At 38.9% G+C, this 15,344-nt stretch overlaps 1 protein-coding gene across 1 annotated transcript in view; it reads left to right on the top strand.

The window, feature by feature from the left end:
* Positions 1-15,344, top strand: part of MED12L (mediator complex subunit 12L) — a 317,527-nt gene that overhangs the window by 272,560 nt on the left and 29,623 nt on the right. Inside the window, exons 33-39 of the mRNA XM_059921863.1 lie at positions 1,689-1,778; positions 2,818-2,927; positions 3,124-3,259; positions 4,041-4,202; positions 6,394-6,756; positions 8,486-8,642; positions 12,006-12,217. Of these exons, the coding sequence (XP_059777846.1) occupies positions 1,689-1,778; positions 2,818-2,927; positions 3,124-3,259; positions 4,041-4,202; positions 6,394-6,756; positions 8,486-8,642; positions 12,006-12,217 (1,230 nt within the window). The remainder of the gene's footprint in view (positions 1-1,688; positions 1,779-2,817; positions 2,928-3,123; positions 3,260-4,040; positions 4,203-6,393; positions 6,757-8,485; positions 8,643-12,005; positions 12,218-15,344) is intronic.

Here is a 15,344-nt window from a genome sequence, read left to right as displayed (position 1 = left end):
CCTTTCCACCAATCACAGTTCTCCTGGTCAGTATTCAGAGCACCTATATTCTGTGTACCACAGGGAAACTGTGTGATCAAAGTGGAATTAGAAAGTATAGAATGGAGCAGAGTGGGTAGATTTGGTTATAGGGGATGTTTTATCCTGTGGTAGCATCTAATGGAGACCTCCCGTGGGGCTGTGATTCTGTGACACCGTGCCTTCTTGAACGGTACTGGATGAACATGAACAAGACACTTAACTCATTTGGTCCTCTTGTCATCCGCTACCTTTTGGATATGTGAGACTTATTCTCTAGACAGCAGCCAGAGTGATCCTTTTTAAGTGTAAACCACATGTTTTTCCAGTGCCCAAAATGCTGCAGTGTTTCTTACTATACCTAGAATAAAACTTCCCAGTCTAGGCTTATATGACCCTCCATGATTGGGCACTGGTTCCCACCTCTACCTTGTCTCCTGCCCGTCATGGCCTTGCTCAGTCCATTCTGTACGCAGAGACCATTTTACTGTTCCCTGAACTTGCCAAGCAAATTCTTATTGCAGAGCCGTTGCGTGTTTTCTCCCCTTCCCTGGAAGTTACTAGCATGGCCAGTCCCTCACTTCCTCAGGTCTCTGCTCAGATGTCACCTCCTCAGTCCTCCCCCCGCCCGCCCCCCCCCCCCACCGCCCCCAATCACTCTCTAAAAGTAGGACCACAATCATTCTCTATCCCCTTGCCCTGGTTCATACCACTTGTTCCACTTATTTTTATTTGTCCTGCTATCAGAATGTCAGCTCCATGACAGCTTGTGTGTTTTGTTAACTGCCTTGTACCCTTCACCTGCCTTAGGGGAGGTTCATCCATATCTTTTGATGAGATTTGGCAAGTGCTCTCCTTTTACCATGAAGTGTACTTACAAGTCATCTCTTGGGCTCAGTTACTTCTGCATATGACTCATTTCAGCTCTTTTGAGATGATTCTCATTAGGTGCCGTATTTCAGAGCATGGCAGTGTGGGTTTGTTTGGGTTTTTTTTGCTTATATCATCTGATTCTGGGTGTTCCCCACTTGTGGTTTGCCTTCGCTTAGCAACCCTTCCCTTCCCAACATTTGTCTGAATCAGTGAAGAAGCAGTTACTTAATAAATTGATATGCCACTGATGTCCAAGATGTCATATTTTTCAAAATAGGTTACAATATCTTTATCAAGGAAGACAAGTTTATAAACTAGCAAGCCTTCAATGAAACATCAGAATAATACTTTTGCTAGGATTCACAGCATGTCCCTAGAAATATAGGACAAGACTGATATAAAATGTAATTCTATCTGTCTTTATCTTTATACTTATCTTTATAAGACCAGTTTAATGATGCATTTTAAAAATAATCTTTATTTTTGTTAATGCTCAACTTGATGACCCTCTCAAGCATTTTCTAAAACTTAGTAACAGGATATGTAATTAGATAAGATTTTTCTTAACAGGGTATGTAATTAGATACCAAACAAAGAAATAGCCAGATTTCTGTCTGCCTGGAGGAAGGGGAGGAAAGCAAAATTTTATTTTCCCCTTAGTTTTTAATTTATTAAACTAAGAAGTTGTTTTTGACTGTCAGTAAAAAAAACTCCATTTAACTTTAAATATGAGAAAAATCAAATTTAACAGGGAAAACAAGTTTTGGGGGTTGTTTTCATTCATTTTTCTGATTTAGATTTTAAGTAATTGGAGAGAAGAACGGTACCAAGATGACATAAAAGCAAGACAGATGATGCACGAGGCATTGCAGCTCCGCCTAAATTTGGTAAGAGACGCTTCTAGTGTTTTCCCTTCATTACACTTATCTAAATGTGAAAATAACTCCAGCTTTCCACTCCTGCTATGGTCACAGTTTCCATTACAAGGTGAGGCCCGCTGTTTGCTCTCTCTACTACTTCCTTGTCTCTCAAACCTTCTGTTTTCCTGGCCACTGTCCTTCCTGTCTGGTCTGGCTTCTGGACAGCAGTAGGTATTTTAGGCATTGGCTTGCCTTCTGCACCTCACCCCCAGTGAATCTTTCTCTCTTTTCCATTTGTGCCAAGAGTAGGTCTTAGAGAACTACTAATTTGAGATGTGTTAGCTTTTACCATACTTGCTTAAAAACTGTATTAAAATGTCCTTTAAGGCAAAATTTTATCAAACTTTCCATCAAATTGGTCATAAAGACAAATCCCACAGGGAGGTTTTATAGAAATCTAAAATTCCTTGCCCACTGCACATTCCTTTGACTTTTCCTTTTCTCAGTGTACAGCCCAGATAAAAGCTACTCTGGAAGATGGCTTGCCTGATATTTGATATTAATTCCCACACGTGAACAAGCAGTCCTGGGGGCCAAGCCTCCCGCTCATCTTTACTTCTGTGTTACTGGGTATTTCCAAGTGTTATTATGACAACAGGCTTAGATTCAATAGTAATTGACAACACAAAGTTGTAGATAATTGAGTCACGCGGTTTTGATCTATTCAGCTTTAATTAGATGAAAATTATGTCATGAAACTGGATATCGTGAAATTTAGGAACAAAAGAAAGCTAATTATACTAGTATGTAATTCATGTTGATGACATGTCTACACTAGAGTACACCTTTCTTTTTTTTTTTTGGAATGACCAATTCCTGTTCTAATGGAACCAAAAAGAGTGGCAAATACATAGCTAGGTGAGAGAGAAGACAGGATAATCCATAAACTAGAGCACCTTTTAAAAAAAATTTTAAACCAATCAAAACTTGGTTGCATAAAGTGGTGAGGGTGGTATTTTCTCTGTAACACCGTGCATATGTTTTCATTGTATTTTTTATGTGCCAGGTGGGAGGAATGTTTGACACAGTGCAGAGAAGCACCCAGTGGACGACAGATTGGGCCCTTCTTCTCCTTCAGATCATTACTTCTGGAACCGTCGACATGCACACTAACAAGTATGTTCTTATTCATTTCACACTGATTTTGCTGCATGCGTGTGTAATGAAGGCTTTGATACACTGACTACAAATTCTTCCACATCGTATATTCTTAGGTACCACTAATAATTCTGCGCCTTAAATAAAAATGCTCAGTTAGTTAAGAGTGTCTTGGTTTTGCTTTAAGGTGCAAATGTTTTCTTTCTCCTCTTAGTGAGTTATTCACAACAGTTCTTGACATGCTGGGTGTTTTAATCAATGGAACATTGGCCTCTGACCTCTCAAACGCATCCCCAGGGGGATCTGAAGAGAACAAACGCGCATACATGAACTTAGTAAAGAAACTGAAAGTAAGTTTGTGACCTGCTTATACTTTGAGTTCTCATTGTTTATGGATTTGTTATTTAGTGCATGTTATCTTATTACTCCTTAAATTAGATATTATTTATTGCATTCAACTTAATGTAATGTGATTATTTTGCTGTTTGCTTTACCTCAGCTTCCCAGTACCCAAAAGTTATAAGTACATATAACTTGGAGATTTTTCTTAAAATAATTATATTCATAAAACATTTAATTTCTTAAGGAACTTTAGAGATCCCTTATCAAATGTGTAACCAAAATGCCAACATTAGATTTAGGATAATTTGGCCTTCGACTGGCAACATGCAGTTGAAAAATAAACATTTGCATTGATATTTCTAAATTCGATTCATTTGACTAGCCACTAACACAGTCTTTGAAATAAACTGTAAACAAACAATGCAGGAAAAAAAATTAACATACCTGATGACCTTACTAATAAAATAACCGACGGTCACCTTGCGGTCTGACCCTGGATTGGGGAACGTGTTCCGTGCTGCAGCTCCTGCCTCTGGTTGCAAATACTACTCTGGATTTTTGTCATTTCAGCACGCTGATGTTTGTTGTGTAACAAGGGTGTCTTTATATGTGTTCTATTTTCTACTTAAATAGAAGAAATGAAACATACCACTCTCAATGAAAGCTGCCCCATAGACCGTCTTCAAGGTTAAAGAACATTCCAGCTATAAAAAAGGAAATGGAACTTCCTTCTAGTTAACTTTTGCCTTTATTGTAATTTCTGTCTTACTTCTCTCTCTTTTTTTTTAGAAGGAGCTGGGAGACAAGCGGTCAGAAAGTATTGACAAAGTTCGACAGTTGCTACCTTTGCCAAAACAGACATGTGATGTCATCACTTGTGAACCTATGGGCTCCTTGATTGACACAAAAGGAAACAAAATTGCTGGATTCGACTCTATAGACAAAAAACAGGCAAGAGTAAATGTTTGTTTCTTATGTATAAAAATGCATGAACTTACAAAGACAAAATGCATTTTCTTGTCTTCCTGTAGGGCATGTAAAACATCTTAACTTTATTGTTTCTTGATTTTTTAAAACATATCCTTGTTATTTAAATGCAACGGTTATTGGCATTATCATACAGATAATGATCTTTGAAGATCTTCATTTAAAACTGTTCCTGAATTTAAGTGAATTTCTGAAGCCCACCAAGGGAAAAGTAAGTAAAACCTTAATGTAAAAAAAAAAAAAAGCAAAGATCAGGTTTGATTTTACTGCAGAATTGGAAACAGAATACGTTTAATAGATGAGAAAGTTTTTATTGGTAAAAGTCTTCATGTAGTAAGCTGTTTTGAGTAAACACATTTTTTTAAAGTGATGGCACTTTATTTCCTTATCAACTGAACAATATTTAATGAACACTTGATTTATATAAGATATTAAACATGGTTCTCTAAAATATGAGAAGAGTGGTCAGTTACTCTTTTTTTATTTTTATTTTTTTTAATTTTTTTAATTATTAGCACCTTTATTATTTATTTATTTAATTTATTTTTTTGTCTGTGTTGGGTCTTCGTTTCTGTGCGAGGGCTTCCTCTAGTTGCGGCGAGCGGGGTCCACTCTTCATCGCGGTGCGCGGGCCTCTCACCGTTGCGGCCTCTCTTGTTGCGGAGCACAGGCTCCAGACGCGCAGGCTCAGTAGTTGTGGCTCACGGGCCCAGTTGCTCCGCGGCATGTGGGATCTTCCCAGACCAGGGCTCGAACCCGTGTCCCCTGCATCGGCAGGCAGATTCTCAACCACTGCGCCACCAGGGAAACCCAAGAGTGGTCAGTTACTCTTTCAATGAACATTGAGCAGCCACAGATTTCTGAGATCACAGGGATGAAAGACAAAGTTCCTACCCTTAAGAGGAAGTAGATGATTACAGTGGGGTGAGATTTGTGTGTCATGGTACGGAGTGTTCGGGGAGGCTGAGAAGGAGCCATCACATTCACATGTGGGGTAGGTAGTCAGAACAGGATCCTTAGGAAAATTGACACTTGAATCATTTTGGAGGATTAAGAGTTAGCCAGGAGTTAAGGCAGAGTGTGGTACAGGCACAGGGAAGTGTTTATGCAAAGGCATGAGAGACTGTAGCTTGTAGGCAAAATGCAGCGCTGCAGTAAATCAGAGCGCCCTGAGTGCTGGTACCCGCACGGTTGTGGAGAGAGGCAAGGCTAGAGTCAGGGGCAAGTTGAGCTTGCAGTGCTGGTGGGCTCTCCAGTGGTGATACATTTGGATACATGGTCTTGGCACCCAGGAAAGAGGTCTAATGTCAAGACAGATATTAGGAAACAGTCAAAATACAGATGGTAAGTGAGCCTTGGTTCTGGATGAAGCCACCGTGGAAGAGTGTGTGTAGTTTAGGAATAGGAGCATTCATAAGTTATTCAAAGTAACTTGAGCAGTTATTTTTGGGGTCACTTGGAAGAAAAATTTTTTCAGATTGGTGTGTCCGGGAAAGGACCAAGGGTCAGTGCCAATTAATGTTAAAAATAAGAAACTTTTATTTTCAGAAACAGAATAACATTTCTTCTTCTACACTCAGTAGAGATAAGCTTGAATTGAAGGTCTTTATTTGTACCTGTTGGTACAAGTTAATTCTGTAATAATATTACTTAACTATTCAGAGACTGCCCAAGTAAGTACCTGAAAGGTGCCTGTATTGAATCAAGTCCAACCCAATTAGAGGTTGACTATAACTTGACTCCTAAGTTTTGTTTTATCTTAAAAACAATAGATTCCAAAGGTTTATAGTTCAGTATAGTAAGATCAACTTTGCAGTCTTTTTTAGAAATTTTTTTTTTTTTTTTTGCTAAAAAAAAACACCTACATGGAAAAAAATGCCACTTACAGTAAAATATACTGTACTGTCTGGTGTCAGAGCCTGAACAGTGTGGTGTAAAGGACCGTAGAACTGGAGTTAAAGGTCTGGATTGTAGCCGCTGCTCTGAGTGATCTAGCGTCAGCCCGGACTCATCACTTAGCCCGTCTGCCGTGTGCTAGAGTTCTCTAAGGCCCCCACGAGGCAGAATGTGCTCTGAATCCATGTCCTAAGCAAGCCTGGCCTCCAAATCAGGCAAAGATCTGAGCATGTGGTCATAGCGCATTATTTCGCCACAGGGTCTCCAGGTGTCCACGAAGCAAAAGGTGTCCCCATGGGATTTGTTTGAGGGTCAGAAGAACCCAGCTCCTCTGTCCTGGGCCTGGTTCGGGACTGTCCGAGTAGACCGGAAGGTGATCAAGTACGAGGAACAACATCACCTCCTGCTGTATCACACACACCCCATGCCCAAGCCCCGAAGTTACTACCTCGAGCCGCTGCCCCTGCCCCCTGAGGAGGAAGAGGAAGAGCCTACATCTCCCATCTCTCAGGAACCGGAGAGGAAATCAGCTGAGCTGTCAGATCAAGGAAAAACCACAACAGATGAAGAGAAGAAGACAAAGGGAAGGAAGCGCAAGACGAAATCCAGCTCGAGAGTTGATGTGAGTACGGGAAGTAGAGAGAGGTCTTGGGCGCGTTAGCATCTCATAGAAGATTGACTAGTCCCTGAATTATATCCCTAGGAAACATTCCTAAGCGCGGTATAAGCCTATTTGTAAGCTGTCCTAGCGGCTCAGATGTTATCAACAGAACCTCCTCTACTTTTCATAACTTTGTTTAATTTTAGGCTTCAATTGTGAATAATATTAATATTTCACTGTCTCACAGTTTCTCAAATTTGAAACTTGAATTTTTTGACCTATAAAATCTCAAATATAAAATATTTTTATTAGGAGGCGTCTAAAATATTTTTTGTATTTTGGGCAGTTGATATCTGTAGTAAATTAACATAGAACACTCTTTGTTTTCCCTAGATAAAACCCCATCTAATATATCTAATAGGATGATTCTGAGATTTCGTAGTTTACCATTCCATCTTACTCTCCTTTATATTCTACTTCTTTACCATATTTTCAGACTTTATAAGAAATAAACATAATTTAAAACACTTTTACTTCTTGTTTCCCTGTTAGCCTTCCCTACCTAGAGCAACCTTTTCTGAAAAAAAAAAAACAGAAATCTATGAGATGGTAATTTAGAAATAATTTTATAGAATTAACATGTAAAATAGCTTTCCATTTAAACTCACCTGAAAATATTTGAGAGGGAATTTGTGACATTTTTCTATAAAATTCGAGAGCGTTCTTATTGTCCAGTGGAAGAAATATTCACAATTTGTTGTTCAGTCATCATGACTAATTATTGTTCACCTGTGTCAAAACCAAAACATTTTTTCCTAGCTGATAGCTTGGTGATTAATATTATTCTAGAAATGACCACCATCGCTTTTGAATACCACTTGAATGTCAGTGCCCTCTTCTCGTGTAGCCTTCCTACCAATATCCCTCTGTTTTGAAAAAGGTCCAGACTGTTTTAATAAGGTTCAGACTGCCACTCCCCCGAGTCTGGGTCTCCTAGCCTGTCTATCCACGTGGATGGATTTCTGTTCTTTTCAGATGCTTTAAAAGACCTCAGACTCATCTCATTCCCCAAGTGCATCCTGGTCATGTCCCTTTCTCCCATACTTTTCCTGAAGCTGCCTCTTCTCAATCGGGTATATTGCAGGGAACTGAACTTTCATTTTTCCTTCATCCTTCAGGGCTAGAGAAGGAGGAATTGAGACATTCAGGTGTGATCCTTAGAGGCTTCGCAGTTGCTCTAAGGAAGAGAAAGCCCTGGGCAAGAAGTGTGGTGAGGGGCGGAAGGGGACAAGATGGAAGGGGAGTCTACTTCTTTAGAGTGCTGTACTGAAGGTTGGAACTAAGACACTGTCTAGGCTGGAGACTGGTTCTGAAGTACTGTGGGCCTTTCTGGCTAATTCTCATCCAGGTACAAGGTATCAGGAAAGCCTTGTAAGATGCAATGAGTGGGAGATTCAGCCACTAAAGACGCTTTCTCGGCTGTGGGTGATGGTCAATATTGGTGTTCTAAATGTGCTGTTAGTATGTTAAACACAGAGTGCAGAAAAGATCCTTTTCCATCTTCCCCTACTGTGGCCAAGTACATTTTAAGTCAAGGAAGAGTTTTAATTTAAATGAGTGTTTTGCAGGGAATATGCTGACTGCTGGGATAGGAGCTCTCTCAAATAATGTGATAGGAGGAATTTGCGTTAATTATCTTTGTGGCGTGTGGAGTTAAGTCACTTTTTTTTTCTTTAACCCTGTGTTGAAGGAGTATCCACAGAGCAACATGTACCGAGTGCCTCCCAACTACTCACCCGTCTCCTCCCAGATGATGCATCACCCGCAGTCCACCTTGTGGGGCTACAACCTCATGGGTCAGCCCCAGCAGCCCGGCCTTTTCCTTCAGAGCCAAGCTCTCACTCCAGGTATGTGAAGGCGGGGCGTAGTCAGGCGACTCCGAGGTGAGAAATAGCTTGGGGTTCTCTTTGCTTTTAAACTGAAACCTCCACACAACTTGCACATTTCCAGAAGTGAGCGCTCAGTGGACATGTCTGTAATTCCCTCCACTCAAGATGTTTTTTCCTTCTTCTAAAATTTCAATTTCAGTGACTAGTTTATGTGCCACTTTTGGAATTTTCATCCAATGTCAGAAGGAAATTAGCCGCTGATGCACATCTCAGCTATAAGATGTAAAGTTGATAAAGTTTTGTGTTGTGAAATTTGCGTGTGCTTTTATCAGATATAATTCTTATCAGCATTTTGAAAGATTAGACACTATTGTAGTGTCTTTTATTGTTTCCTCATGTTATAACTTTTAAATTGTGTATACCATGAAGGATCTCAGAAATCTGGTACAGCAAATAGATATCAGTAAGAAATCCTACCATATTCACAGTAAATGTTAGTATTGCTTTGATTCAAGCCCAAGTAGATTTTATATCTAGAATGAAGATTTTCTGAATAAAAAAGTCTCTTAATTAGAAATGAATTTAATTTTATTTTTCTAAATGAAAGTTTGCCTGTTTCTGCGAAACAGTTTATTTTGAGATCTCAACCTGCATTTTGTTAGGATGTGACATTCTAACAAGTAATAATTTTTCCTTACTGTGTTCTGTATTATATTGTGATTTTTATTGTAATTGGAGTATGACATTTTGATTCTTGGTTTACAGTAGGGGAGAATCCATAGTTTGTCCTCTAAATCAGTGGTTAAGAGAGCTGGCCTGGGACTTACAGTTCTGCTTCAACTCTGGCTCTGCCACCCTCTCACTGTATCATCTCCGCCATGTCTTAGCTTCTCTGTGCCTCAGTCTGATCATCTGTAAAGTGGATATGCTAACATATACCCTCATAGTGTGGGTGATTCAATTATCCATTCAACAAAATGTACTGAGCTTCATTCATCATGTGCCAGACCCAGTTTTAGTTGTTAGGGTATTGCAGTAAGCAAAATGGATGAAAATGCTCATTCTTTCTTTGAAGGATGAAATAAGTTTCATATTACATACACAGACAAACACACATATATAATTTAAAGTGAGTGTTTAAAAATATAGCATTTAGAAGATAGCCTGACACAACAGACAGGTTCAGTAAGTGATCTTAACATATCCCACCTCAGGGCTTTTGCACGTGCTGGCCCCTGCCTGGAGTGCACTCCCTCGGATATCTGCCTGCTCACTGCCTGCTTCCTTTGGGTTGAGGCCTGCACTGACCACCCTGTTTTAAACTGTAAACCACACCCTTTCCCCACCCCCTCTGTTCCCCTCCTCTTCCTTCAGTTTCTTTCTAGCATTGGCACTTGTTTATAGACTCCATCTATATTTTACTTACTTCCTGGCTTATTATCTGCCTTCTCCAGAAGGTAAGCTCCATGAGGGCAGGTATTTTTTCTGATGGCTCATTATAGTATGCCCAGAACTTAGAGTGGCGTCTGGCTTTTAGTGGGGTCTTAAAAATAGGTTATTGAGTGAATAGAATGTAGACGACAAAAGAAAAAACAAACTAGGCTGTGGTAAATGTGGAAAATAATAAACGCTCATCCTCTCTTTTGACTTTCTCTCGTTAATTCCAAAGTCCTTGTGAATTTAAGCATTTTTAAACTTTTTAGATATTGAAATCAAACACAAGGACTGTCTATAAATTGAAGACTAAGTATTTTAAAAGGCACATACCCTTTTCCCTCTAGAATACTATTAAAGGTGTTTATAAGTTGAGGAACTTTAGGTATTAGGTAAGTCTTAGGTATCACGACACGTAAGAAAAAAAATTGAAGAAAACAATTAATTATGAGGATTTTACGTGTGTGAATTAGATTTTCATAAAGTTTTAAATCCTATGGAGTTGAGGAAGAGGATGTATCGCCTGCTTGCATTCATACATTCTTAAAAATGCAAAACAACAAAAAAAAACAAAACAAAAAAAAAAATGCAAAACAGTGCCCTTCCCCCCGCACACACACACACACACACACACACACACACACGCACACGCACACACACGTCTTTAGCAATCTCTCTCTTTCTCATGTATACACTCCAGGATGGTAAAGTTGTAAGGAAATGCATGTGAATAATAAAGAGCATTTGGTGAGAGATGGGGAGAAAATTAATTAGGTAAGACTATACAGAGGGCTTCAGCGTATTTATTATATCTTATTTCTTTAGCTGACTCAGAGGTATAAGATTATAGAAAAGTGAGGAAAATTAGAAGAAAGTAGATCATAGTCTAATCTTTAAAAAGAATGTCCCTTACTTATAAAATGAGTCAGTAAAGTTGTATTAGTATATTTCCAATTCTTGCTTCAACAAAAGTTACCTTGTCCTGTTACTCAAATTGACCTCCCACTTTTTTCCAAATGTTCTTCAAATGCTGCTGAATGACTTCATAAATCATATTGCTGATTGTGACGCTGAGTCTTAAAAAGAATGTGGGTTTTTCCAGTGATCAGTGTTGAAATGTTTGTTTCCATCATACAACTTGGTTTAAAGAAAAAATATAACATTTGTAAGGTATAGAAGTTTTCTTATTCACATACATTAAAAGAATATAAACTATCTGGTGAGTGAAGGATTGGCACCTACTTGAAGGCAGTAAATATTGAAATTTTTTTTTCCTCTTAAAGGCATTTGACAGATTATATATGCAAATTGTTAAGGTTTTCATTTGCTTTTTTAAGCTATAATTAATGTTTCTTGTTTATTTGACTTCTACCCTTCAAAAAAGATGTGTTTTGTCTTTAGAATCACGGTATTTGAAGTTTCCGAGCATTTCGGGTTTTTAAAGTATTGTCATGCTTCTCCACCGAAAAACAGGCATTTTTATTTTGCTGTGGTAAAGAAGCTTAAATACCATGAACTTCAAAAAGGTTTAAAATTACAAATTTAAAATCCATGCCTGGCTTAGCACACTTGACAAAATACCCCACGAAGGCCATACATTTTGTGCAAGTAACGTGTCCCCGGGGCGCCTCGCATAATTTAAAACCCACATGATTCTGAAATTGTGCCAGTGACTGCATCTCGGGCGTTTCACTTTACCAACCAGAGTGGGCCCTCTGTGAAGTCATTCAAATATTATCATTCACTGGACGTCACCCTCCCCATCGTTTGGAATTTGTGCAACTCTTAGGGATCTTTGATATTTGTAGAGGGTGGGGCAGTGCCCTACTTCCCATTAAGCTCCTCAAGTGAGGCTCAGGAGGTGAGACTTCTGTGTTTTAATAAAAATAAGGAAGACCTGTTGCATTAACATGCACAGAAAGCGCTTGCTTCTGGTTGCTTTTGTAGGTGGCTCCAGGTTGGACCCCGCGGGCTCCTTTGTCCCCACCAACACCAAGCAAGCTCTGTCCAACATGCTGCAGCGGCGCTCGGGGGCCGTGATGCAGCCGCCCTCCCTTCATGCCATCACGTCGCAGCAGCAGTTGATACAGATGAAGCTTCTGCAGCAGCAGCAACAACAGCGGCTTCTCAGGCAAGCCCAGACGCGGCCTTTCCAACAGGTTTGTCCAGATCAGCAGTGTCCTCCTCCGCCACGTTTCGTTAGTTCCTCTAGCTAGGGATGAGAGTGGGGATGTGACAGATTCTGGCTGCACGTGCATCCCTGTTTACCTGCGCGAGTGCACGTGTATCTCTCTTGTACAGGTTGACACATACTTCTCCCCCCTTGTAGTTTACTGTTATCACGGATCAAATAAGAACTTGAAATGTCTTAGGTTCTTTAAAAGTATGCCTTAAAACAAAAAGAAGAGGTAATGATTTTCTAGTCACTTAGAAGCTGCAGGACTTTTATCCTTGAAGTGACCTGCTCTGAGCGCTCATTCCCTATTATAATTATCACCATATTCCGTACTCCTTTTAGCTCTACTTTCACGTATTATTATTTGATGTATTACTTTGAGGTTGTAGCTCTGAAGCCCTGATGTTTCCTAGGTTTTCTCCTACAGTGCCCTGTACTGCACAGACTCTGTTTTTAGTATATACTTCACAAGACCTACAGTAGGCAAAGAATACACTACAAGTGACAGTCAGTATATGGATATCTTTAACTCTTGATTTATATTATTTCTATTTTTATGCCCTATAACCGGATTTTCTATGAATTTTAAAATGATAGTGATTGTTTAACATTGGTGGAAGTCACACGAAACTTAGTATAGACTCATAAATAACCCACCAATCTGTACAAATATGTTAAAGTAAAAAGAGGGAGGTGAAAATGTGACTTTTTCTTCCAGTTTCTGTATACTTTTTGTGTTTTCCAGTTTTTCTTAGAACAATTGCACTGTGGTGATGCTGATGATAGCCGCTAACACCATGAGAGCACTTACTTTTTGCCAAAACACTTCCGAGAACTTTAATGTATTGATTGTCTTAGATCTCACAGCAACCCTGTGAGTGAGGTACTTTATGACCTTCAAAGGAAGTAGCCAGTCTACAAGTGTATCCTGCTCTAAGAACAACCACAGATTTTCAAATTAGCAAGGAATTCTAATGCTTTTAAAAATATTCTTTGTATTTTGAGTAACTTTCTAGCCGTATCTCCATTGTACAACTTATGGCACTTCTGCATGAAGTCCGCTTAGTGATTTTGGGGATGGGAGTGGTAGGGCTAGTTATGCAGTCTTAAAAATGGTTCTTTTCCTTTTTTTAATTTATTATTTTTTTTAACCTGTGTTATAAGAAGGACAGGAGAGAGGAATCTAGTTTGAACCACATGAGAATACAAACAACAGTCACTACATGCTTGTCTCCCCCCTGACCTCTCAAAGATTTTTGATCACTCAAACTCCCTGGGTGTCAGGAAACACGGGCCTAAGTTACTTCTTACACAGAAGTGATGAAGATGTGATTAAAATACTTAAGAAGCCTTGATTTTTCTCTAAATAAGCAGCATGTTTGGAGTCATTTAAAACCTCAGTGGGATTTTAGCTCATCTTGGGGGTGAATGAAAATAAGCTACATCACTGTTTCAAATCCTTATCAAGAAAAAGTTTACTGGAAGTCGAATAATTATTCTACTAGAATGAATTCAGTTCCCTTTTAAAGTAATTTAAGCCTAAGTAAAATTTACCTTCCAAAAAGTAATGTTTATTTTTTCCTGTCTACCTTTTTATCACAAGGTACAATTTGACTTATTAATAGCCCACTTTCAAACTATTACTGCTGGATTCAGTTTTGAATTTCTCTAATTGGGCACGAGCTCACTGTGTCATTTATAGGTGAAACACCTGTCCTCAGAAGTTCACTTCCTGACACAAGCCATGACAAGCTATTTCCCCTAAAGCAAAAAAAAAAAAATTTTTAAAGGGGATTCAATAGAATAATCTTCACGTATTCAGAAATACCCTTGCATGTTTGGAGAAGGTAGACTTACAACCTAAAACGTCACTGTAGGACCCCATTACTCACAACACTCAAAAATACCTGACTCTATTCTTTCTTACCATCTAGGGTTGTACTGCTTGTACCAATAGGAATTAACTGATAATGCATTCTTTTTTTTAACTGATTCTTTTGTAGCAACTCTGTCACATGTTGGATTTTTCTTTTCTTTCTTTTTTTTTTTTTTTTTTTTTTCCTTTTGAGAAGTCAGGAGTTCTTTCTTCAAGTAATAAAAGCTCAACTTCGTAACAGTGATTGTACTGGCATACCTCGTTTTACTGTGCTTTTGCTTTGTGGCACTTCACAGATATTACACTTCTTACAAATTGAAGGGTTGTGGTAACCCTGCATTGAGCAAGTCTCGGCACTGTTTTTCCAACAGTATTTGCTCACTTTGTGTCTCTGTGTTACATTTTGGTAGTACTTGCAATATTTCAGACTTTTTTTTTATTATATTTGTTATGGTGATCTGTGATCAGTGATCTTGGATGTTATTACTATGACTCACTGGAGGCTCAGGTGATGGTTAGCATTTTTTAGCAATGATGTATTTTTTTAAATTAAAATGCACTTTTTAAAAGACATAATACTATTGCACACTTAGTAGACTACAGTATAATTTAAACATAGCCTTTATATGCACTGGGAAACCAGAAACTTCAAGTGACTCTCTTTATCGAGACATTCGCTTTATTGCGGTGGTCTAGAACCAAATCCGCAGTATCTCCAAGGTGTGCCTGTATAACAGTCACCTCTCCTTCTCCCCCATATTCTTTCTTTAACTGTTGAAACTTGCTTTAGAGTTTCTGAAGGGCTTTCAGAAGCAGACATGTTTTTTTCTCCCTCAGCATTCTTGAAGGGTTGGATAATTGAGAAAAATAGGATTCTTTAAAGGAAGAGAAATGCATACGTGGTGCAGTCACAAGGTGGAGTGGTCCTCCATAGAGTAGATGAGATTTGTATGAAGCATCTGCTAGAGTGCCTGCACCAAGGAGGTTCTGAGGGAAATGGTAGCCCCTTTCCTCTCTCCCAGTAGATCATGGATGAATATACCTAGAATCTAGCTAAATATGGTATCGTGGCCCAAAAAAATTCTCCTCGTGGTAACCTTTAAAAATCTAGAATAAAGGCAGAATTATATGGAATATAAGTGATATTGATACAGTGTTTTCATATATGATTCTGGATGCAATTCCTTGTTCTTCTAGTAAGCACTGACCCATATCCTTCATAGTAAGAAATGTT

Source organism: Balaenoptera ricei, chromosome 4 (assembly GCF_028023285.1).
Source record: "Balaenoptera ricei isolate mBalRic1 chromosome 4, mBalRic1.hap2, whole genome shotgun sequence".
In the NCBI taxonomy this organism is placed as follows: Eukaryota; Metazoa; Chordata; class Mammalia; order Artiodactyla; family Balaenopteridae; genus Balaenoptera; species Balaenoptera ricei.
This window is presented reverse-complemented; position numbering and strand designations above follow the sequence as displayed.